Source organism: Plasmodium malariae, assembly GCF_900090045.1.
Source record: "Plasmodium malariae genome assembly, chromosome: 14".
Classification (NCBI taxonomy): Eukaryota; Apicomplexa; class Aconoidasida; order Haemosporida; family Plasmodiidae; genus Plasmodium; species Plasmodium malariae.
The window spans coordinates 1,954,293-1,978,234 of record NC_041788.1 but is presented as its reverse complement, the minus strand read 5'-3'; the positions used below and the strand labels follow the sequence as shown (position 1 = coordinate 1,978,234).

At 25.0% G+C, this 23,942-nt stretch overlaps 4 protein-coding genes across 4 annotated transcripts; 3 read left to right on the top strand and 1 right to left on the bottom strand.

Moving 5' to 3' along the window:
• Positions 1-1,739: 1,739 nt before the first annotated feature.
• Positions 1,740-9,962, bottom strand: PmUG01_14053800 (formin 2, putative; the record flags this gene model as incomplete). The annotated part of the gene is made up of 1 exon (XM_029008109.1): positions 1,740-9,962. The coding sequence occupies one exon, from the start codon at positions 9,960-9,962 to the stop codon at positions 1,740-1,742; it is 8,223 nt and encodes a 2,740-aa protein (XP_028864432.1).
• Positions 9,963-14,355: 4,393 nt separating this feature from the next.
• Positions 14,356-16,650, top strand: PmUG01_14053700 (conserved Plasmodium protein, unknown function; the record flags this gene model as incomplete). Its single annotated transcript, XM_029008108.1, has 1 exon — positions 14,356-16,650. The coding sequence occupies one exon, from the start codon at positions 14,356-14,358 to the stop codon at positions 16,648-16,650; it is 2,295 nt and encodes a 764-aa protein (XP_028864431.1).
• A 1,601-nt stretch (positions 16,651-18,251) lies between these two features.
• On the top strand, positions 18,252-20,666 carry PSOP17 (secreted ookinete protein, putative; the record flags this gene model as incomplete). Its single annotated transcript, XM_029008107.1, has 8 exons — positions 18,252-18,423; positions 18,527-18,752; positions 18,908-18,950; positions 19,105-19,161; positions 19,550-19,598; positions 19,856-19,915; positions 20,040-20,108; positions 20,293-20,666. The coding sequence occupies 8 exons, from the start codon at positions 18,252-18,254 to the stop codon at positions 20,664-20,666; spliced, it is 1,050 nt and encodes a 349-aa protein (XP_028864430.1).
• A 1,068-nt stretch (positions 20,667-21,734) lies between these two features.
• Positions 21,735-23,531, top strand: PmUG01_14053500 (conserved Plasmodium protein, unknown function; the record flags this gene model as incomplete). Its single annotated transcript, XM_029008106.1, has 1 exon — positions 21,735-23,531. The coding sequence occupies one exon, from the start codon at positions 21,735-21,737 to the stop codon at positions 23,529-23,531; it is 1,797 nt and encodes a 598-aa protein (XP_028864429.1).
• Positions 23,532-23,942: the final 411 nt, after the last annotated feature.

Genomic DNA, 23,942 nt, shown 5'->3' with positions numbered 1-23,942 from the left:
GCACATGTGTAAGCATTATATATATGATAAAAAATATTCTTATTTCAGCTTACAATTACTCTTGAATATTATTTTTTTACGCACATCCTTTCTAATCGCTTCGTCGACTGTAAAATTAAAAAAAAAAACAATATTAAGTTTAAAAAATGCTAATACATTCATAATTCTTTGGATGAAAAATATGTATCCTTAATATAAAACAAATGTCTGTATGAAATAAATATATTTCTTATAAAATTCAAGTTGAATTTATTCAACATTGTACGTACAAGATTTAAAAAAAAAAAAAAAAAAAAAATGTCAAAAAATGAGAAACCTTCAAGATGAAAGATATCAAAAAAATAAGAGTGGAGTAACGTAACCTTTAAACATATTTAGGTTAATAATTAGTACCTAGTAAAATGTTTTTACTCTAAATAAATAAACCGAAAAATAATTGTTGAATTTATAGATTAATACATGTAGATAGCTTTAAAAGGTAAACCTTTTCAAAAATATATTAAAAGTAAAGGTACTGCAGTCATATTAAAAATATCATTAGTATCGTCGTATGTTTTTATGTACAACTAATTTCCTCTTACCACTTACATAAATATACCCATTTATTGCGTATGGGTATATTATATGTACATATATATTATGTTAGGTAATTTTGAGAATTTTTCATAAACACAAAATAAACCGCTTATACTCGGAATAATAAAATTTCAGCAAAAAACAATATTGCATTTTTTTACAAATATAAAAATAATGTTAATTATAGTGTTAAGAAGATAATTTTAATTGGTAAATGCCTAATATAAGTAAAAGTAATAAATCTATTATAATTAGCATGTTCTTATTTTATTTAAAAACAAAAAAACCAAAAAAATATATATTGCAAAAATTGAAAATATGCATTAAACATGTACACAAAAAAAAGGGTGGCAAAAATAAAAAAAAGAAATACACAAACAATAATAAAAAATGGGGAAAATGGAATAAATATATTTTGAAATTCTCATTTTCTCTTTTTTTATTTTTATTAAAAATGTAGTTTATGCAACATGTTAAAGATAAATAGCTCTAATTTTATAATAAAAAAATTAATTTTTTGCATATACATATGTACATTCATATATATATATACGGAAACTTTTTACGAATATGTAATTTTAATTATAATATTAAAATTTTTTTTTTTAATTGTAGCACGAATAAATATAAACAATAATACAATTTATTCATAACATGAAATTTAAAGATGAACAATTCTTGTTATTATTTATAATAAACAATTTCTTCGTGTTAAAATTTTAATTAATTTAAAAACATAAATGATAAGACTTTCGTTTTAGAAAACACTATTGTTTTGGAAAATGTTAGGGCCGCGGAAAAAATAGTAACTCACCCCTCATTACAAATATCCCTTCAGAGCAATAAGATTAATAGCACACTTTACATAAAAACAATATTCTTGTTTCTTTAAAATCTCTTATTTAGTGCCTATTTTTAATATATACATATATATATATATATATGTAACTTCATAAATTCAATTCTCAAATGCACTAAATATAAATAAAATAGGGTAATTTTGTTCAACATGTTTATACTTGAAAAATTTTCAGTAAATATAAGTAATGAGGTAAAGCTATATGAAGCTATAGGAATTTAAGAATGGATTAATATACTTTTTTTTTTTTTTTCATAGTGCCCGTTCAATCTATTCAGTATTAATCATTTTTAATTTTACTTATTTAATCACTAGTTCTCATGCTTCCATTTGTGCCATCAACGAATTTGTTATTTGTTTTTTCATTACTACTAATTTTATCACCCACGTTTATATTGTCATTAATATTTTTACCCTTTATTACACCCCCTTCAGTTTTAATACCCGTATTTATGTCACAACTTCCCTCGTTTCCAACAATTACACTTTCACCCAATTTTCCCCCAATAGTTGCATTTTCATTAATTTCATCAAAAAACTTTTCTTCTCTTAATTTAGCAGATATGTTTTCTACTTGTCTTCCGCCTCCTCCGGTTCCATTTTCGGTAAATGATTCTATCAAATGTTTGCTGTTTTCTGAGAACATTAGTTCCCCCTTATTTTTTATGAATGTTATTAATGCATTTTTACTACTTAATTGATTAATTGGCTGTTCATTTTCGCTAGTCCTAGAATTTGAAGTAGTTGAAGTAGTATTTTTTTGAAGAGATCTATTTTGTATGTCGTGTAATAATTGAGTTCTAAGTTGAAAAAACTTGCTTTTGCTATTATTATTATTGTTTTTAACATTGCTAAAACTAAGTGATTTACTAACCTTTGCTTTAACTTGTGATTGTTCCTTTATTAAAAATTTTTCATTTGTTATAGCTGATTTATTCGTCGTATTGCAATTTTTAGAAATGTTGGATGTTTTGTTTTTTTTTTTAATAAATATGTTATTATATTGATCTAACATATTTTGATCATTTAACATTATGGAAAACTTTTTCGGATTTAACAAAATGTCTTTATAACATTTTGTAAAATTTTCAACAATAGATGATAATATAATAAAAATGTTTTCTAGATTATTATTTTTTGGAATATCTTCCCCTAAGTATATTCCCAGTAGATGTACAGCTTTTTTTGTTTCTTCATATCTTTTTTGAATATTAAGATATTTCGATTCACTATCCTCCAAAATAGCCTTCATTTTTTCCTTAAACATTTCTTCATAACTAGACTTTAATTGTACTTTAATATAATTTATTTCTTTATCTAATGACATTAAAAGAATATCAACAGCTTCTGATGACATTTTAGATGCAATTAAAACAGAACCTAAATCGTTTTCTAAACAATTTATATTTAATTCTGGTAAGTACATACATAAACTAACAGTAATATAATGCAATGAGGTTATGGAACTATCTAAAGAAGATTTAAATTCAGTTAGTTTTAAAACAGAGGATAAAGTAAAACCTAATGCAACCAAATCCTCATTTTCACTAACACCATAGTTAACATAATTCCCCCATTTCAACACTGCATTTAATAAAGCTCTTAATCGCACACTTGATCTTACTTCCTTTACAGCTTTATCATAAATATCTAAGTCTTTAATTATTTCATTAATCATTTTATCATATTTCAAAGAAAATAAGCAGATTTCAATTTTACACTGACATCTATCTAAATAAACAAAAGGGATCAATTTTCTTTCAACATCCCTAAATTTCTCTTCTTTAATATTTTCAATTTCTAATTTTTGTATAATGCTCTCACCTTCTTCTTTTGTTGGTAATATATGTAGCACTTTTTGTAAGAAATCTATACTCATATTTTCAAGGTTAAATGTATTTATCTTATTAGCAATTTCTTGAGTACTAATGGGAAATCTTAATAATATTCCAATGTTTTGAGCTCTAGTTCTATCTAGAACTGTTATTAATTTTTCTTCATTATTTTTTTTTTTATCTTCAGTACTTCTTTTTACTATTTTTTTTTCTGCTTTAACCCGAGCAAATAACTTATGCACCGCTTTTGTATTAATTAAGTTGTATTTTGTTTCTTCATTTTTTATTTCGTAAAAAACTGTTCCTTCAATTTTGTGAGAAGGTAATAATTGCCAATGCAGCTTGATTCCCAGAGGTCTTTTTTCTTGTATTTTTCCTGAACCTTTTAAAGAAAATTTTATGGGACATTTTTTTAAAGCACCTTTGCATTTTGTTCCCATCTTATTTTTACTTAAATGTAATGCAGGTAGCGGAGGAGGAGCAGGCATTTTTTTTCCACATTTTTTCGATATCCCTAGTTCGTTATTACCATCTTTTTTTTCACTATCAACAGGCGTGCTCTGAATTTTCGCTTTTGGTACTGATATTTTTTGTAGTGAAGCAGGTAGTGGTGGTGGTGGTCTTTTTTCCTTTGTTTTCTTAAGCATTGCCTCTACGTTATTAGATTTTGTTTGTTTATCGCTAATCTGTTTGCATTCACTACCCTCAGCATGATTCGTTTCAATACGTTTATGCTCCACTATACTTCCTTCTAATTTTTTAGATTCATTCCTTTTATCCTCCACCATACTCCCCTCAGTAGGTTTCACCTCAATCCGTTTATGCTCCATTAAGGTTCCCTTAGCTTCTTTAACTTCAATCTGTTTCTCCTCCATCATACTCCCCTCAGCAAGTTTTACTTCAATCAGTTTTGCCTCCATTATACCCGCCTCTTCCTTATTGGCATCAATTTTATTTAGCTCAATCCAATTACCAACATTTACACTTACGTTTGTCGGTGTATTTGCACCCGACACAACATTATCTGCTTTAGTTAATTCCTCTTTTTGTACCTCTTTTTCCTTAAATTTTATGGCAGAAGTTGCGAAAGAATCTACGAAAGAAGTAGAATACTTAAAACTAGTGGAACTCTCACTTTCAATACTTAATGTTGTATCTATGCTATTTTTTTTTTGATTTCTTGTTTGATCATACAGTTTTTCTAAATCATTAATTAAGCAATCTTCATGTCCTTTATGTTTCATACTGATCATATTTTCATTTTTATTGAAATCTTCACTTAACTTTACAGTCAACGCACGCGCGAGTTGTTCCGAATCTTCAATTGATTCAATAAATAATAATGGCATACTATCATGCGTACTTAAATCAATGGTATCCTTTACTTTTAGTTTAATTAATTCTCCACTTGGTAATTTTGCGTAAAAAAATTTACTTTCCTCAATTTTTTTTAATACTTCATTATTATTACTAATTTGATCCTCTATTTTTAATTCTGTGTTAATCTTGCTTTTGTCATCTATCAAATTTCCAATATTTTCTATTTTTTCTTCTTTATGCTCGTCGTATTTTTCCATTTCACTCTTTACCACATAATTCGCTTTTTTTTTTTCAGTACTGCCATCCTTTCTCAGTTTATGATAGTCCTTGTTAATTTCTAATTTGGTAATTTTTATTCCGTCTATATTTGTAATAATTTCAGAAGAATCCTTATTGTTTATATAATCATGTTGTTTTTCACTTTTCTCCTTATTTTTCTCCTCATTTTTCGCCTCACTTTTCGCCTCACTTTTCACCTTACTCTCAACTTCACTTTTCTCAATTATTTCCATTTCACGCACCTTATACTGCTTTAGCTCCTTTTCCCACTCTCTGCTCGATAGAACCCCCCCCTCCAAATTAAACGAGGAACTAATTTCCTTAACGTTCACATCTTCATACACAACACTATGCGCTTCATTCCATAAATTATGTACATCTTCCGGGTAATTACTCATACTATCATTTATTCTTTCGTAGCTCTCAACATTTGTATGGCTCAAACACTCCATTTCGCTTAGACTTTCTAAAACATTTGCATGTTTAGTAGAATTGGAAGAAGACTTTATACTAACATCATAGATCCCACTTTTTATTTTCTTAAATTGGTTATCATATTGAGAAAATTTATTTAATGGTGTTTTGTAATTGGTACAACATTTTCTTTTTAACATTTTGACTCCCCATATAGATACAATAAAATTTAATGACTTATTTAAATCATTATTACACACTTTTAGAGAAAAATATATTTTTAAATTTGATAAATAAGTTATATTTTTTAAATAATGTACTAATGAAAAATTAACCTTTTGAACATGATATTTGACGAAGTTATACAAACTTTCTGATGGCTTTGTAATTACTTCATACTGTCTTTGCAAATAATCTTTTAATGGTATTAAATTTGAATACGATCTTTTAACTGGCAGTAAAGGACCCATATTTTGTTTTTTCATTAAAGAATATTTATCTTGCCTATGTTTAAAACCAAATAATGACGTTAACAGTTGAGTTATATTTATTGTGTTATATTTTATTTTTGACTCTTTTTCACTAAATAATGAGTATCCATTATAATTAATTTTTGCGTTAAAATCAATCTTTTTGTTATTATTAATATCCACGTTATGTCGTTGTTCATTCTTTTCTGTTCTTTTGTGATGTAGACCTTCTGAGTGCGGATGACGTATTTGCTGTGTTTCCTCCCCCTCTTTTTTTTCTTGTCCCTCATTCTCTTCTTCCTCTTCCTCTTCTTTTTCATTATTCTTTTCCTTCTCATCCTCCGCTTCCTTCTCTCCTTCGTTTTCCTTATTCTTCATTATTTTATTGCGCCATTTTTCAACCCCCTTTTTTTCTTCCCCTCCTCCTCTTCCCCCTTCCCTTTTGAACTCGGTCTTACCACCCTTGTAATCTTCATCCTTAACTTTTTGTATTTCCATCTTCTTCCTTTTCATTTTTTCCACAGAATCTATTTTTCTCCAAAGATGGTTTTTCCCATCAGATGCGGAGTATTCACATTCATTTTCACAGAAATTGAAAATACCATTTTCTGCGCCATTTGATGAAAGCAGTTTTTTTTTTTCAAACATTTTTAACTCTTTCAAATCTTCAATTTTGTTGTTCATTTTTAAACTTTTTTTATATGCTTTCATACATTCATTCTTTGTTGCTGAGTCTAAAACTATGGATAATTTCATACTATCTGGAATATAACATTCATAGTTACTATTTATATCCATATCATCTTTTCTTATATGTATAATTTCTGAAGTAGCTTTTCTTAAGAATCCTGAGTGAAATGAGTAAGAACTAGAAAATCCTTTATGAAATTTTTCTATATTTTTATGACCAATTAATATTAAAATATCACCACTTATTATATGCTCTTTTGTATTTCCTTCTGCATCATGGGTGAAATCAATTGTTACATATTTTTTCTTATTTTTTTCATAGGATGATATAATATTATAACTTAAATTATTACATTTTAAAAAATATTCATAACCAGATTTAGCAGGTGAAGAAGCTTTTGTTTTATTTTCTGCTTTTTTTTTACTTTTATTCCTATTTTTACTTAAAAAATTGTACTTTTTTTCTTCTTTTTTTTGATTATTTTTCTTGTTTCCTAATTCTCCGACTGATATTTCTTCTTTTTCTTCCTCCTCCTCCTCCCGTCCTTCTTCTTCCTTTTTTGACATTTCTCTAATATTCTTCATCTTATGGCTAGACATACACCTATCTGCAACGTAAGCGCTATCTTTGTTTTCATTATAATCCACAGTTTTTGTTTTTCTATTAAAAAACATATCACCTTTTTTCTCACCCCTTTGTACAGTTCTACCGCATTGAATATCCTCATTTTTATGTTTTCGTGTATGCTCTACTAATGAATTCGATTTAACAGATGAATTTGAGTAAAAGGATCTAGGTGAAAATGTAGTAACAAATTGCTTCATTTTATGTCTTAAATTAAAACTATGATTAGAACTGCCAGAGGTAGTATGAGCATGTTGATTTGATACTTTTTTGTTTTCTTCTAAATTTTTTTTATAATTTATATCTGAATTAACACTAAATGAATGTAATGATTCTATTTCTATATTTTCATTATATGTATCTGAACAGTTACTTAAATTATAAACAGATGATGCTCTTGAAATTTTATTTTTTACCCTTTTGGTTGTTCGATAATAATTTTTATCTCTTAATTTATTAATGTTCTGTTTTTTACCATTTCTTTTATTATTTTCCAAGAATGATACATCATCATCATGGGTACTAGGTGCATGGTTCAAAATATTTAAATTACTTGGTTCCTCTTGTTCTGATTGGGAGTTGCGACAACTGATAATTTTAGAATACATCGCATTATTATCAATGTAAAAATGTTTTCTATTATTTATAACGCCTTTTTCATTGGATATTTTTCTATTAAAACATCTGTCCTTATCTTCTTCCTCACGCACTTCATTAATGCAATGAGTATAAGTGTCTCCAAAATCCATTAAAATATCGTCTAATGGTGACATTTTCTGCCTTGATTCTTTTTCTCCATATGAAGTACATCTTTGTCTTTGTAGTAGTTGTTGATGTATTCTTTGTTGTTTTCTTTCCTCCTCCACTTCTTTCTCTTCTCCTTCTCCTTCCCCCTCAACAGAATATCCCTCGTTTATACCCCGATCCATTGGACATTCTTCCGTTGGTATCTCGCTACTTTTATCAGTTTCGTATTCTGACGAAAGATCCAAATTCAAATCCTTATTGTCTTTATATATTATTTCATAAACTTCTACTGAAACTGAGCATACCACATAGTCACTAAAAATAATGCTTTTTAACTTAAATGGAATATTTTCAATTTTTTTGTTTTTATTTTTAATTAATTCATACATATAAAAAAAGTATCTCTTATGAGATGATTTCCAATAATCAAAAGGAATCCAGAAATGATGATCTTTAATTTTATTCTCATTTTTACATGTTTCTCTATTTGTCAACCCAAAACCCCAAGAATTTGAAAATTTTGTTCTCTTTTTATTTTTGGAATTATCTAATTCGTTATCATACATTCCACTTTTACTTCCTAAATTTAACGTATGGTTTTGCATTTTATTGCAGAGATCAATATCATCTTTATCATACTCCTTTTTTGAAAAAATATTGTCCTTTTTATTTAAATTGTCCATAAAATTAGAATCATCCAAGTTAATGAAATTGTTAAAACGGTAAATATGACCAGAATCAGAAACTTCCCTCTTATTAGTGTAAACAACATTTGAAAAGCAGTTATTCTCGTCATCATTATTTCTATATTTTTTATTGTTAGGAATTTTTGAACTACTAGTATTTCCACTTATTCCGCAGAGACCCCTCTCACCGCTTTTCTTACACAACATATTAAACATGGTATCTGAATTTTCGTTATTCGAATAATTTTGATATTCATTCCCAAAGTAGTTGGAAGAAATATCTGTGTTCTTCATGTTGTCCTCTTCATTCTCCTTGTCACTATTATTTATTTTTGATGATTTGTACAAAATTTCTTGAATTTGATCAAATGATAATGAGTTATCAAGGACTAACATGACACATGAAAAAATTAACAAAATGAAAGAGCTGCTTCTATGATAATTTATAATTGCAAAATTATCCTTCTTATTAAAATTTAACCAAAATAAGATAGAACTACATATACTTAAAATATATTTTAAATTCGGATATTCCTTTTCTCCAAAATTATAATCCATAATTTGAGAATCAAATAGACTATCATATTCTTGTTCTAATGTTAAACTACTACCATGTATATCCCATATGACATAGGATTGATAAAATATGGTATTCTGAGATTTTCCAAATGTACTTAAATCATAATAACATTCATTCACTTTTATTAAATTTGTATATTGTACATTTTTTGGATTTTTTTTAATATCTACTTTTTTTAATAAATAATCTATATTTGCAAATACATTTTTATTATATAATTCTAATCCTCTAAAATAATAATTTATTGGAGGATCATTTAAATATTCACTTGAAATTCTTTCTAATACTTTTATGTAATTAGACAAATGGTATACATTATTAATTTGTAATTCTACATTTTTCGGTAATCTCCATGGTTTTTTCATTACAAGTAACCTTTTTGATATTTGAAATAAGTACGTTTTTGTATATTTATGTCTTATTTCATCTGGTACTAATAGATAATTTGATAAATTCAATCCTGTTATTTGGTTATATTTATTATCATTCACTCTGTTTTTGTACGTATCATTTCCTCTTCTTTTTTGTGCTCCAATGAGATATTTTTTTCTTTCCATATTTCCAAAATGGTCAAAAATGATTTTCTCCTTATCATTCATATTATCATCTGATATATCATTTATAGCAAATTTATTAGAACACATAACATTTTCTTCAGCCTCTTTAAAATTTTCAATATTCCAAAGAGTATCCTTTGCAATTCTTTTTTTTCTACTCATTGAATCATTCTGTTCCACTTTCATTTCCAGATCATTATGGTCGTAATTTGAATTTTCACCATGTTTATTCTCATCTTTTTCTTTTTCATTTGTTGTACTTCTTTGTTCATTCTTTTTTTTCTTTGTTTCTTTGTGGTTTCTCTCTAAATGCTTATAATTCATACTAAAAGATATTCATATGAAATTTTTTTTTTTTTCTTTCTCTTTTTTGATATGGAAAATTAACACCACATAATTGTGCAAGGAAATTCAAACTGAAAGGACATTGAATCTGTAAATATTAGCTCTATTAATACTTTAAAATAATGTGAAGTTCGTGCCAGAATTTAGCCTTTTACTATTTTTTTTATTCTTGTATTTTTCCTTTTTTTTTTTTTTTTTTTTTGCATATTTTACTTTTTTTTTTTTTGTTTTTTGCTTATTTCACAATATTTCACAATATTTTATTATTATTTTTTTTTTTTTTTGAGTAATCTCTAAGTAAAATGAAAGAGCTCTTATTGAGTTCTGTTTGCTCTTATATTTTTATCCATTTTAATTATTTTTTATTAAGAATTGTCCTTTTGTTCTTATTCCCCATTCAGAAGTGAAATTAGTAAATCACATTTTAAATAATGACAAAGGTAGATTTACAACTTCAAAAGGTACACAAATATAAACAAATACACATATATATATATATATATATATATATATATATATACTTACACATAGGTATGTATGTGAGCATATATGTACGTATATATGTATATTTGTAAAAGGATATAAAAAAAGGGAAAATGATAACAGCGTTTTTCTTATCTTCCTTGATTTACTATATATATACGAATATTTGACATATTTATCAGTACATACCAATATTACATATAATTCGTTTTAAGAAAATACATTTTTCCTTTGGACATAAACATATGATGTAGTGTGTACTCTGAATAATGGAGTAACCCAATATATGAGAAAATAAAATGTGAAATAATAATATGAGTCATATAAGTAGTAAAAAAATAAAAAAATATATGCAAAAAAAAAAGTATTGACATGAAAAAGGAAAAAGAAATAAAAAAAAAAAAAAAGGACACCACAAAAGATACAAATTTATAATAAAAGTAATGTATATATAGATACATATATCAAAAGAAAAATACAACAAAAAATTGTAATAGTCGTATACTGCAAAAAACTTTCATATGCATAATGATATAACAAAAAAAAAAAAAAAAAAAAATTATAAATGGAAATAATTGTATAAATTAATAAAACATAATATACAAAGAGTCATACTAATGATACTATTATAAAATACGCTTTCCTATTTATTTTTTAAAACAATAGTAGCTGATATGCAGCAACAACAAAACAAAAAAAAAGAAAAAAGAAAAATGTATATTATAAAACAAAACAAAACAAAACAATAAATTTTATTGAATGAAAATTAATATGTTAAGAATTAATTTACACTGATCGAGACTAAATTAAAAATAAAAAAACTGGAAAAAATGAAAATTGAAAAAATTGGAAAAAACTAAAGTTGAAATTACACAAACTATAACATAACAGTAAGTTTGCAAACAATTTCCTAGTGAAACAGTGATAACAATAATAAATGTGTTTAAATATAGATATATTTAAATATATTCATCCAAAAATGCATAATATTCCAAATATATTTGTAATGCTCAAAACTACCAAACGGTTAACTGTTATTGTGGGCACGTATTTTCTTGCTCTAACATTAAAATGTAATATTTTTTTGATAAATAACAAGTCATATTAAATGAAAATGCTAAAAACGGAAAAACACTATGTTGTGGCAAAAAGGAAAGTTACATGTGTACATTTCTTCTTTGTATACATTTAAAAAATTTCATAATAATTTATGCTAACAACTAAGAATTAACAAACGTAACTTTGGAGGGGTAAAAAAAAAAAGATAGATATATAAATGAATAAAATAGAATTTAACTTACAAAAGAATGAAAAGTTTGTATATTTTTTTCTGTAATATATTAAAACTTTACAAATATTTGTACTATAAAGGTCTTTAACATATAAAACGGTGATTTATCGACAAATATGAAAATTTACGCAAATTATATTTTGTTTATATATATACATTTATACATATATATATATATTTGCACATACGCAAGTACGTGGAACTGCACGTTGTGTGGAAATTGTTATATATTATAACTAAAAAAGGAGGTATTAAAAGTTATGTTCTTTTTATTTTTTTTTTAACGAAAAAGTAAATACAATAAATGCAGGGTTATGCATTCCAAGTAATGCGCTTTTCCCTTTTTACAAGATCATTAATAAAACATAAAAATTTTCAATATACGCAGCGTAAATAATGTGAATTCGGAAGGACATTTAATAAGTTTTAATTTAAAAAATGTTATGAATAGATTAAAAAAAAAAAAAAAAAAGGATTCATGGGTATATTACACTTCCGTTGTTCCTTATAAAGAAGCTAATGATATTTATTCAATTCAAATGCAAATAATGTTAGTACGTAAAAAGAAAAAAAAAATGTATGTCATATGGTAACTATTGTAATAATATGCATACAATAGTACGGCGTATTAATTTTTTTTTTCTCTTTTATATATAGATAAATATTTGAATCAACATAAAAATAAACACCTTTTAATTAATTATTTCTATTGCACCTTCAAAAAGAAGAGAAAGAACAAAAATTGGCAATTTTTTTTAAATACAAGTATTTTACGATACCAAAATAGAAAGAATGAAAAAATGAATTTCTATTTATGGACACTTATTTTAAATGAAATTTTTACATATTTTCTTTCTGTTTTTTATTTAATATGAATAAATTTTTCTAAAACAACTTCAGTTTTAAATATTTCGTAAATAATAAAATAAAAAATATGTTCTTGAAATTTGTGGATTTATTTTGCTAAAAGACGATTTTCCGCACAGTAATAAACCATAAAATAAAAATAGAGGAAAAAAAAAAAAAAAACTTAAAAATTGTTGGCACTAATAAGAAATGTATTTATAATTAAAATATTCTTAAAAAAGTTTTAACTAAAGGTAGAACTTAAAAACATGTAAAAAAATTTTAAACAGATCACTTTCATTGGACTACATTGTTTTGATTTAAAGACCATACTACTTTTTTCTCAATATGTACTTCGTATTTTCCTCAAAAATGAAGGAATTAGTGAACAAGTGTATAAAAATAATTTTACTTTCTTTTTCTTTTTTTTAATAAATAATTTGATATTGTTTATAAGGGTATTCCGCTTAATTTTATTCTTGTTTAATATCCTATTCTTGATATATAGAAGAAAACATAACCATGTTTTTTTCTTTTATTTTTTTTTTCATAAATGTTTTGGGAAGTATTTATATTTAACTGATTTATGTATTAAATAGTTAATAGGTTCAAAGAACTGCGATGATGCGTGGCCAAAAATAGCCTTATTTTATATACGTACATAGATAAATATATATATATATATATATGTATATACTATTATATTGTTAAAACTATATATGTATAAAAATGTTTGCTGGTATATATGACGTTTTACCTATGCACCTGTGATTTATATTAAATATAAAAGTTTAAATTAATCCTTGAGGTAATACAAATACTGCATTTTATTTTTAACTTTTGTTGAAAAAATAAAATATTTTTTTTTTTTAATAAATCATGAGAAAAATTACGAATATAACAAAAGGAAGCCACAAAAACAATTGCATAATTTTTGAATTAAATTAGTTTTCAAAATATATCTTATTCTGAAATTTTATAATTTAACATATATATTTTTTAACTCTTATATGATTAGTGCAAAATATAGAATTAAATTATAATAGAATAAATGCATAGTAGTTAATGTTATTATAAATATAATTAAATAAGAACTGTAAAAAGAATAAATAAACAAAAAAGGTAAGGAAGGACGAACATAATAAAGGTACAAATAGATTTTCATTTTAAATATCAAAATATCAAAAAAAACAGTTAACAGTATATAGGTGTAAATATAATAATTTAGATGTGAACAAAATAAAAGAAATAACGAAAATTAAGCAAAATATTAAATAAGTATGAATTATTATGTATATGAATATGTATATATGTAAAAGTTTTTCGCATATTTAAAGTATATTACTTGTTATTTCCATTTTATTTTATAAGATAGTACGAAGTTATCATCCAACTGTTTGTTTCCTTGAATGATTTATTTTTGATTTGATACTAAAATAAAAAAAAAAAGGAATATAATATAATAAAAAATATTATTTCTTAAATATGTAAAAAGATACTAAAACAAATCCATTAGAATCTTTAACATAAGAACTATAACTTGGTGTAAAATTATTAAAAATTGCATGCTCATATATATATATATATTTATATGTGTGTTTTTGTATATATGTATTATTCCAAATGAATAACATTTCTAATCACTCCGCTTCTTTTAGAATAGTTTTAAAAAAAAAGGATATAGTAATACTCTAAGCACATAAAATAATGCACTAAATATTTAATAATGTATGGAAATCAAAACATATGAAAATGAAAAAAGAGTTTGCGGAATATAACAAGAAATTCTTCCGTAATATTCAATTTATTTACGATTTTTTGGATAAAATTGGAATGAAAAGTAGTTTGGAAGAATTGAAAAAAGAAAGTAAAATAAATTATGTAAAGGAATATGATAAGTATATTTTCGAGGATGCTACAAATTACAATTCAGATGATGAAACTAATAGTAACGATTGTTTAAATGACAATTTAAGTGATGAATTAGATATAGATTATAGTTTTTTTATTCATACTATTGATAAAATGCATAATTCTATTTTATGCAAAGCCATTGATAACTTTGAAAGTACATTAAAACAAAAAAATAAGAGTAATATAAACATTAATGAAGATGAAAAGAAAGATAATATATGTAGTGAATATAACAATTTTTATTTAAACAATGATTATTTTCCGTGTTGCAATAAAAAAGAGCATTCAATTAAGGTAGGTGATAATGAAATAGAAAAGAAAAAAGAAGAGTATAATAACTGTAATGAAGACAATTTAGAAAAAGAAAACAGGAACATACAAATATATGATAAAAAAAATGATAAGGAAGGGAGGAGTAAGGAAAATAACAATACTATATTTAATGATTCATGTGTATTAAGAAAAATAGGTGAAAAGGTGAAAGATATATCTGCACTGAGTAGAAATAATATGAAGCTGCCTTTAGATTTAAATACAAAGCTTCATATGGACGTAACTGTTACACCTCATATAGATGTAGAAAAAAAATCTTCTAATGAAGTGAAACTAACTAAAGAAAAAAGGAGTATTAATAATTTTCCTTATAAATTTGAAAATGAAAATAATAGTGATATGAATAACAAGAAAGTAAAAAATTGTAATTTGAATGACACAAAATGTAGAAGCAACACAAATGAGGATAGTACAAAACAAAATAGTACAGAAGACATAAAAAAAAAAAGTAAATTATTAAAGAACGAAACTCATAATTGGGATAAATATTTTACTTATGAAAGAGAAATTTCTAAAAAGTTAAAAGTTAAATATATTAACAATGCAGTTGATAATAAGAATGAAGCTAATAATGGAGAAGATATTTCTTTAGAAGCAGCATCAAATATATTAGTTATTAAATACATAGATATATACAATATGGATACTTGCAAAAACATGCGATTCGAAAACATTATTTTTTTTAAAATTTTTTTGCCAATATTGATTTTAGTAGGCTATGCAGATGGTAATGTGAAACTTTTTCTAACTCTTTATGAAAAGGGGGATAATGAAAATAATTTAGAAGAATGTGTCCACTTATGTAAAGAATTATATAGCGTATCCTTAGGCTCACCAATAATGTTTATAGATATTAATTACAAGGACGATATATTTATTGTATCAACTATGCATGGGGATGTTTATATATGTCATATAAATATGAACAACATATCTATGTTAATAAAATATATTGAATTAAAAAACTCAATTGATGAAATAAAAAATAATATAAAAGGAGATCAAATATATATTAGTATAATGAAAACGTTAAAATATCATAATAAATATTCAATAAAGTGTTTATTTAATGATGATTATGCTTTTTTTTGTTCAATAGCTAATGATAAAAATTTAATTATTTATGAAAAAATTGTAAATAAAATAGAAGAATCTGTTACATATGAAAAAAAAAAAGTTATAGGACTACCTGAGATACCAACAAGTGTTTTATGGGTAAAAGAAAATAACGATAACTACGGAAATAGTAACAGCAATGGTAGTAATATTTATAATAATAAAGAAACCATAGTTGTTAGTATGCTAAATAGCAATAATATACTTTTTATAAATAGTAAAACGTTCAATATAGAAAATAAAATATATTTATTTGATTCAACAGAAAAGTATAACATCTTGAATTTAGAATATAACAAAAATAAAAATATATTAGTTATATGTACAGATACCTCTATAATATTTGTTTATTCATTAATCAAAAAAACAATTATAAGAAAAATATACGGGTGTGTATTAAACTCACTCTCTTTTCCAACTTTAGAGGTAGATATAAATGGCAATAATATTTATGTCACATCCGAAGATAGCACAAATGGCTCTCATATTCTAATTTTTGATATAAAAAGTGGAAATATTATAGATGTTATAAATAATGGTTACAAAATAAGGTGTTTTCAACTATTAAAAAGTTATATATGTCCATTCTCTAACGAAACCAACTCAAATAATATTGAAGAAAATAAAAAATCATTACTTATTTTAGGATCATTTGACAAAAAAATACATTTTTACTCAAACTGAAATGTACCTTGGTCAAATTTCGTATATTACGATTGTTAATACATTCCTTTGAAAAAAGTTTTTTCGTATATAGACATACATGTGTATAGGCAAGAAGCTCTTAATTAGATGAAGCAGGTTATAGAATGAAATTGCATGTAACGAAGTTTAGTAAAATTAAGTAAAATAAAATTCCATTAAAGGTTCACCCAGTAAAGTGAAGCGAATGTCAGTATTCTCATGCACAAATAAGCAAATGGATGTACATGTGCGTTATGCATGCATAACTTTATTACACATATATTTATGTACTATGTATTTATTTGTGTACTATGTATTTATTTGTGTACTATGTATTTATTTATGAACTATGTATTTATTTATGTACTATGTATTTATTTATGTACTATGCATATATTTATATACTATGCATATATTTATATACTATGCATAAATTTATGTATTATGCATATATGTATCTTTATGTATGTGGATGAGGTAGTAATAATCGTTGTAAGCACGCACCTCTTGCTGATGGAGAGATGTTTAATGTTATCACAAATTTTTTATTGTTCTTATATGTTAATAGTACACACGTTCTTTCCTTAAACCATATATATTCTTTAAATACCATTTTTCTTTTATTGCTGTTAATATATATTTATGTGTTGGTTATATTATCCATATTTTTTTATTTTATGTTGTTATATTTTAATTTTATTATATATACGTATTATATAGCACATTCAATATATTACAATATATATATGTTTTTTCTTTTATTTTTTTATATTTTAAGTTTTTAATATATAAGAATTATTTTTAATATGAAAAAAATAACTCTTGAAAATTTTGTTCCATTTACACCATTACAGATGATGAACTGTTTTATTTGAAAATGATTTGTTAATTAATGAAGTATACTTTCAGAAACAACTTCGTTATATATATATATATATATATATATATTTTTTTTTTTTTTAAGTGTTTGCACATTTCGTAAAATTGAAAAATGATTAGACTTATATAATATTAATTTTATATTATCATTATTGCAATTTTAAGGTCGTTTAATATATATTATATAGTATTTTTTTTTTTTTTTTTCATTTCCTAACCTCATTAAACATAATACGATGTACATACACTGTTGTCACTACAGAAGAAAAAAAATTTTTTTTTTTAATTTACACTTTAGGAGGATATAATCATTATGCATATTTTGGATAATGTAAAATTGCATCTGTTGTTAAAGCATAGAAAATTAATTAAATTCTACGATTGAATAATATACATATTAAGGAAAAAATTACAAATAAAATAGTAATGGAAGAGATAAAGTCCACATACGGAGTTTTATTAATAAGCTAAGCCAATATCGTTTTCAATTTTTGAGTAAATGTGCATCTCCCTGTTGTCTTATTATCACAATTTACATTTTTTCTCTACAACTAGAACCTCATATATGCATATATATACGTACACACATTCGTATATCTACGTACATGAATAAATATACTTATGCCCTCATACATATAAACACATGCATAAATTTACACCTACATACATACATAAATAAATACACACATACATATATACAAATATACACATATAGCAGTAAAATGTTATTTCGTGTTTTTAAAATATGGTATTTATTGTTAAATTTTTATTATAAAACACAAATTAAATGTGACATTGATAATCTTAGTCTTCCCGAATGCGATGTGGCAATTGATTCAGCTATTTGCATTAGTAATGGGCAAAAAATATTATTGCCCGAAGCAAAGCCATACGGTAAAAAAATGATACTTTTTAATATGTTTTTTCTTTTTTCTAAATTTATAATTATCAAAAAAATTGTGCATATTCGAATTAATCATATTCCTTCTGTTGATAGGAATATCTGCACATATAAATTTTGACAGCATAACAGCAGTTGATTCTACGGGTAATAGAAATCATGCACTTGGAAATTTTTTTGCATCCACCGGATTTGGAAGTGTTGGAAATTCTGCCTTGTTCAGAAAAAATTACATATATATACCCCATTCGGACGAATTTTTCAAAAGTGTAGATTTCACTTACACCTTTTTTATATATTTGTTGGAAGACGAGATTTCTGTGTAAGAAAAATATCGCACTGGGCAACTATTGCAAAGAAAAAATATGTAAAGAAAGAATACATTATTCATATATATATACAACCCCATACACATACAAGCGTATACATACGTATATAAGGACAAATATTCAATTATATACTCTCTTTATAATGCAGAAAAAATAATACAGATGAAAAATTTTGCCCCATAATCCACAAGGTGCTTTTCTCTTTTATTATATTTTATTTTACACTATATTACTTTTTTATTTTTTACTTTATTTTACTTTATATTACTTTTATTTATTTATTTTCCTATTAATGTTGTAATATTCACCGACTTCTAAATTTTGTTCTGCTTAAATTTCACAAAGGGTATCATAAAAGACAAGATTCAGGAATCTTCCCCAGCCATAATGATAAACGCAAAAGTAAAAAACACAAAAACTATATTTAAACATAAAAAGTTGTTCTGATTTCCGTCTTTGAGAGCTTCCTATTTTCTTTTTCTCAATTTTTCTCCATATTTCAAATATAATCCCTCTTCTTGTACTATATTTCAATATCAGCTTTGAGGGTTTTATGTCAACATGTATATATACTCGTGCATACCCATACATACCCATACATACCCATACATATCCATACATACCCGTGCATACCCATACATACCCATACATATCCATACATACCCGTGCATACCCATACATACCCATACATACCCATACATATCCAAACATATCCATACATATCCATACATACCCACTATATTTGCACCATTTCACGCATAAAATAACAATATTTTATTTTTGCGCATAGACTGGAAGGATAAAAATCGTTTTAAGTACTTCGTCTAGTACGAATTCAGGTAATTTAAAATCCCCAAAATATTTCAAACATAAATTGCTGCATTTTATATTGGTATATTGTGACACATTTTTACGAGTCTTTTTTCTGTGGAATGATACCATGTTAAGTTCAGCAATTTTTGTAAGCATAAACATATGTACATACATATATATGTGTATGTTAATGTTTTCTCTGTGATATTTGTAAAAATGTGATATAAGGCACACATGATTTTACATAGTCATATGAGGAAATACTAAAATTATTATTAATTAGCTGGTGAAGAATTTCTGAGCAATTTTAAATTAAAGCGTCATCAATGGTATCACATTTCAGGTATGTAGCATTGAGTTAGACATGGAAACTTAAATTTATACATTCATTTTAACTACATAATTATGTTCTTTTTGTTTTTTTTCTACCTTTTTTTTTTTTTTTTTTTTTTTTTTTACTATATAAGTTGTCAGACACATTAATCACGTAAGACTGTTTGTTGACGGAATTCTGGATTCAAGTTTTTTGACTGAAGGTTACATAAATACACACAATTGCATATGCGCTCCATAAAGCATTCATGTATATATATATTTAAATATATACATATATATATGTATATACACTTGTTTATTCATGTACGTTTATATACATGATTTGCTGTTTATGCTTAGTTAACATACATTTAAACGCATGGCAATTTAATGTTTTCATTTCAGGAATAACTAAAACTAATGACTTTCCTATATATATAGGGGGTGCACCTTACTCAGTAGATTCATGTGATTTCCCATTTTTGCTTGATGAACTAAAAATTTACAACTTAAGCATAGGGATTGATCATATTCAGAGTGAAGCAGCATTAACCTTAAATGGATTAGAACCGTCTTTTATTTATTTTGGTTGTTTTCATTGTGATATTAATAGTGCTATTTTATCATGCCCTAATAATTATCATTTATGTAATAAGATTGAATTATATATAGGTGTTTATAATGTTATGAGGAAATTTTCTTTAAATATAAATAATATCATTTTACCGTATTCCCCCGAAAATCACATTGGAATAGGTGTATGTTGTGCTGATATATAATTAGTAGTAATAAATCAATCTTAAAAAAAAAAAAAAAGAAAAAAACGAGACAGCAATAATTAAACAAATAAATATGCAGCAATAGTAACAGTTTATCAAAAATTAAAAGAAAAAAAGCGCTTGAAAAATATTTTGCGTTTTCTACATTACTCTTCTTTATATTTTCTCGTAAAAAAAAAAAAAAAGAAATCTTTTATAAAGATGCTTTATTTTTTCATTATTTATAGTTCTCGTTTAAGTTATAAAAACTGTTTAGTGTTTATTTTCACATTATATCGGTCTCTTTGTTTCATTTAATTACTCATTGTTATTATAACTACTTTTTATTATATTTACTATATATCATATATAACATCTTTATATATATATATATATATATATATATATTTTTTTATTTTTTTTTTTTTCTTCCCCTATATTCCACCTAAATATATTTTCATTCCCCATATGCTTAAATATTTTTACCTAACCCCTTTAAATTTATCATTTCACAAAAATATATGAATTTTTAACTATGAATTGTGAAGAGCCATTTTTTTTATGACTTCATTAACACGTGCACAGTCAAAAAAAAAAAAAAAAAAAGAAAAGAAAATGTAATCGCTCAGTCGTTTGATAAAATACTACAGAAACATTTCTACAGATTCCCTAGTTACTTGTCTTGTGATTTAGCTGCTCATTATATACATATATATATATTTATATAAATATGTTTACATGTGCTCAGATATGCCCAACCATTAATAAAACGTTAAGACCTACGAGGAATAGACAGGTTCAATAATAGTTCTTTTTTTTTTTTTTTTTTGTAGGTATACATGTAGTGCTATAATGGGATAGTATAGTAACATGTGCATACAATATATTTAATGTAAACCATAAATGCAGATGCATAGACATCATGTGCATACAATATATTTAATGTAAACCATAAATGCAGATGCATAGACATATGTACAAACATATGTACATGCATGCATACGAAGTGACGAGTGATTGCTTGAAAAGGATTGCATAATAAAAAAAAATTAGAATAGGAGATTTTTCCATCTTAAAAGTATAAATAGAATGCATAAGAATAAAAAGACAAGTGTGATAGTTAGTAAAAAACTCCAAGAAAAGGTTATAGAGGGTAAGAAGTATGATAGTAAAATACACAACGATGTTATGAAATTAATAAATAATGAAATAGTTCTTGATTATAGTACTAATCAAAAGGTAAATAGTAAATATATTTTAAACAAATATTTAAGCATAATAACCCGTCTGATGAAAGAGAATTTAAATTTAAAAAAAAAAATAGAAACGATTAAGTTAGAAAATGGTAGAAAAGACGATACTATAATTAAATATGAAAATGAATTAAGAAAAAAAAATGATATTATCAACAAGTTACCAAATAAATTGGGAATACATATGTTAAATAAAAATATAAATGTATATGATAACGCTAAAACGGATGAAGTTAATACTACCTTTACAGAATACAATAACATACAAAAAATAGGAGATGATAATACAGGCAATATAATTATAACAGAGAACAGTTCAACAGATAAAGAGCTGAACCAAAACGAGGTTTCTTCACACATTTACCTAAATAATAATTTTGTATGCGAAAATAAAATGGCGCAAAATAATCCCGTTATTAATCACATTGGAAATAACACTATTATACAAAATGAGGTAAATTTTTTAAAAAAAAAAGCAGAAAAGGAAAGTAGTCTATTAAAAAGAGAGAATTCGTTTGAAAATAAGATTGGAACTGCATACATTCATGGTGAAAAAATAAATTATAATAATAAATATACAGATGTAAACAAACATGATGTTATTAATACACAAAAAATGTATGTATTGAATGAAATGAAAACGTCAACAAATACTAGTGATACGGAGAACATATCATTAGGGAACAAAAAAACAAAAAGAAAAGAAAAACCCATGTTTGTGAACAACGGTTCAAGCTTTTTTCTAAATAAAATGAACACATCAAATTATAATGATAAATGCATTGAAGAATTTAATTATCTCTTAAACGTGGCCAATACTGGTAATGTTAGCAGCATGGACAGGGTTAGCTTCGTTGACAAGGTTAGTAGCATGGATGGAGTTGGAAGCATTGACAAGGTTAGCAGCATGAACGGGGTTGGAAGCATTGACAAGGTTAGCAGCATGAACAGGGTTAGAAGCGTTGATGATATTGAATATGATCAACAATTTGAAAATATTAGAAAATTAGAAAAGTATGTTAAGAATTGTGAAGAAGAATATAAAAATATACTTTCCAAAAATTCTTTTATTGGTAAGCAATCAAGTAGTTCCAACATAGTTCAAAGAGAATCGAATGTATCGAAACATGTTATAGATGAGAAAAGAAATCTTCTCAACAGTCTAGAAATATATGATAATTTATCAGAACCAAACAACATAAATGTTACAAGAAATAGCTCTGAACAAGGAGAAAAAAAAAAAGAAAACGACAAAAGAAATGGAAATAAAAACGACGCACTAATAAATAGACAAATTACTCAAGTTGATTACAAAGAAGAGAAAAAACAGGGAGACGAAGGCGACTTTAATATATGTCATAGAAACAAGAAAAGTTTATATATAAGCATTTCGGACGAGACGGACAAGGACAATATATATACAATCAATAAAAGTAACCTTACAGTCCTATATAACAAAAACGACAAAATACCAAATAATGATCTTCATGGTGATAATAATTCCTGTGATAATTATAATTTAACACATTTGAATTCTTCCGAAAAAAGAAATACAAACGATCTGGAAGATGAAAATTATGAAGATCTAGAAAATATTATGTCTACTATATTGAAACTTCGAAAAAAAGGATAAACAAACGAAAAATATGAGTAAATATATCATTTTGAAGGTTCTTAATTATTTATTCTATTTTTACGTTTCGCCCGATTTTACCATTTTTTCCTTCAAAACGATTTTTTACCCTCTACTTTGTATTGAATCTGAGTTGTGTTTCCCAAGTATTCTTCAATGGAAAAAGTTTAAATAATGGCTTCATGCATATGTACATGCATTTGAATACATAATTATATACATGGATAAAAATATGTACACATAAATATACGTATACATAAATATATATATATACATACATGTACCCATTTCTACATACTACGGCATAAATGAATAAATTTGATACAGACTTTAACAATGAGTGAAAAACGGAAATCTTTGCTTTATTATATTATCCCATTTTGTAGCTGAAATATTTTATATATAACGACT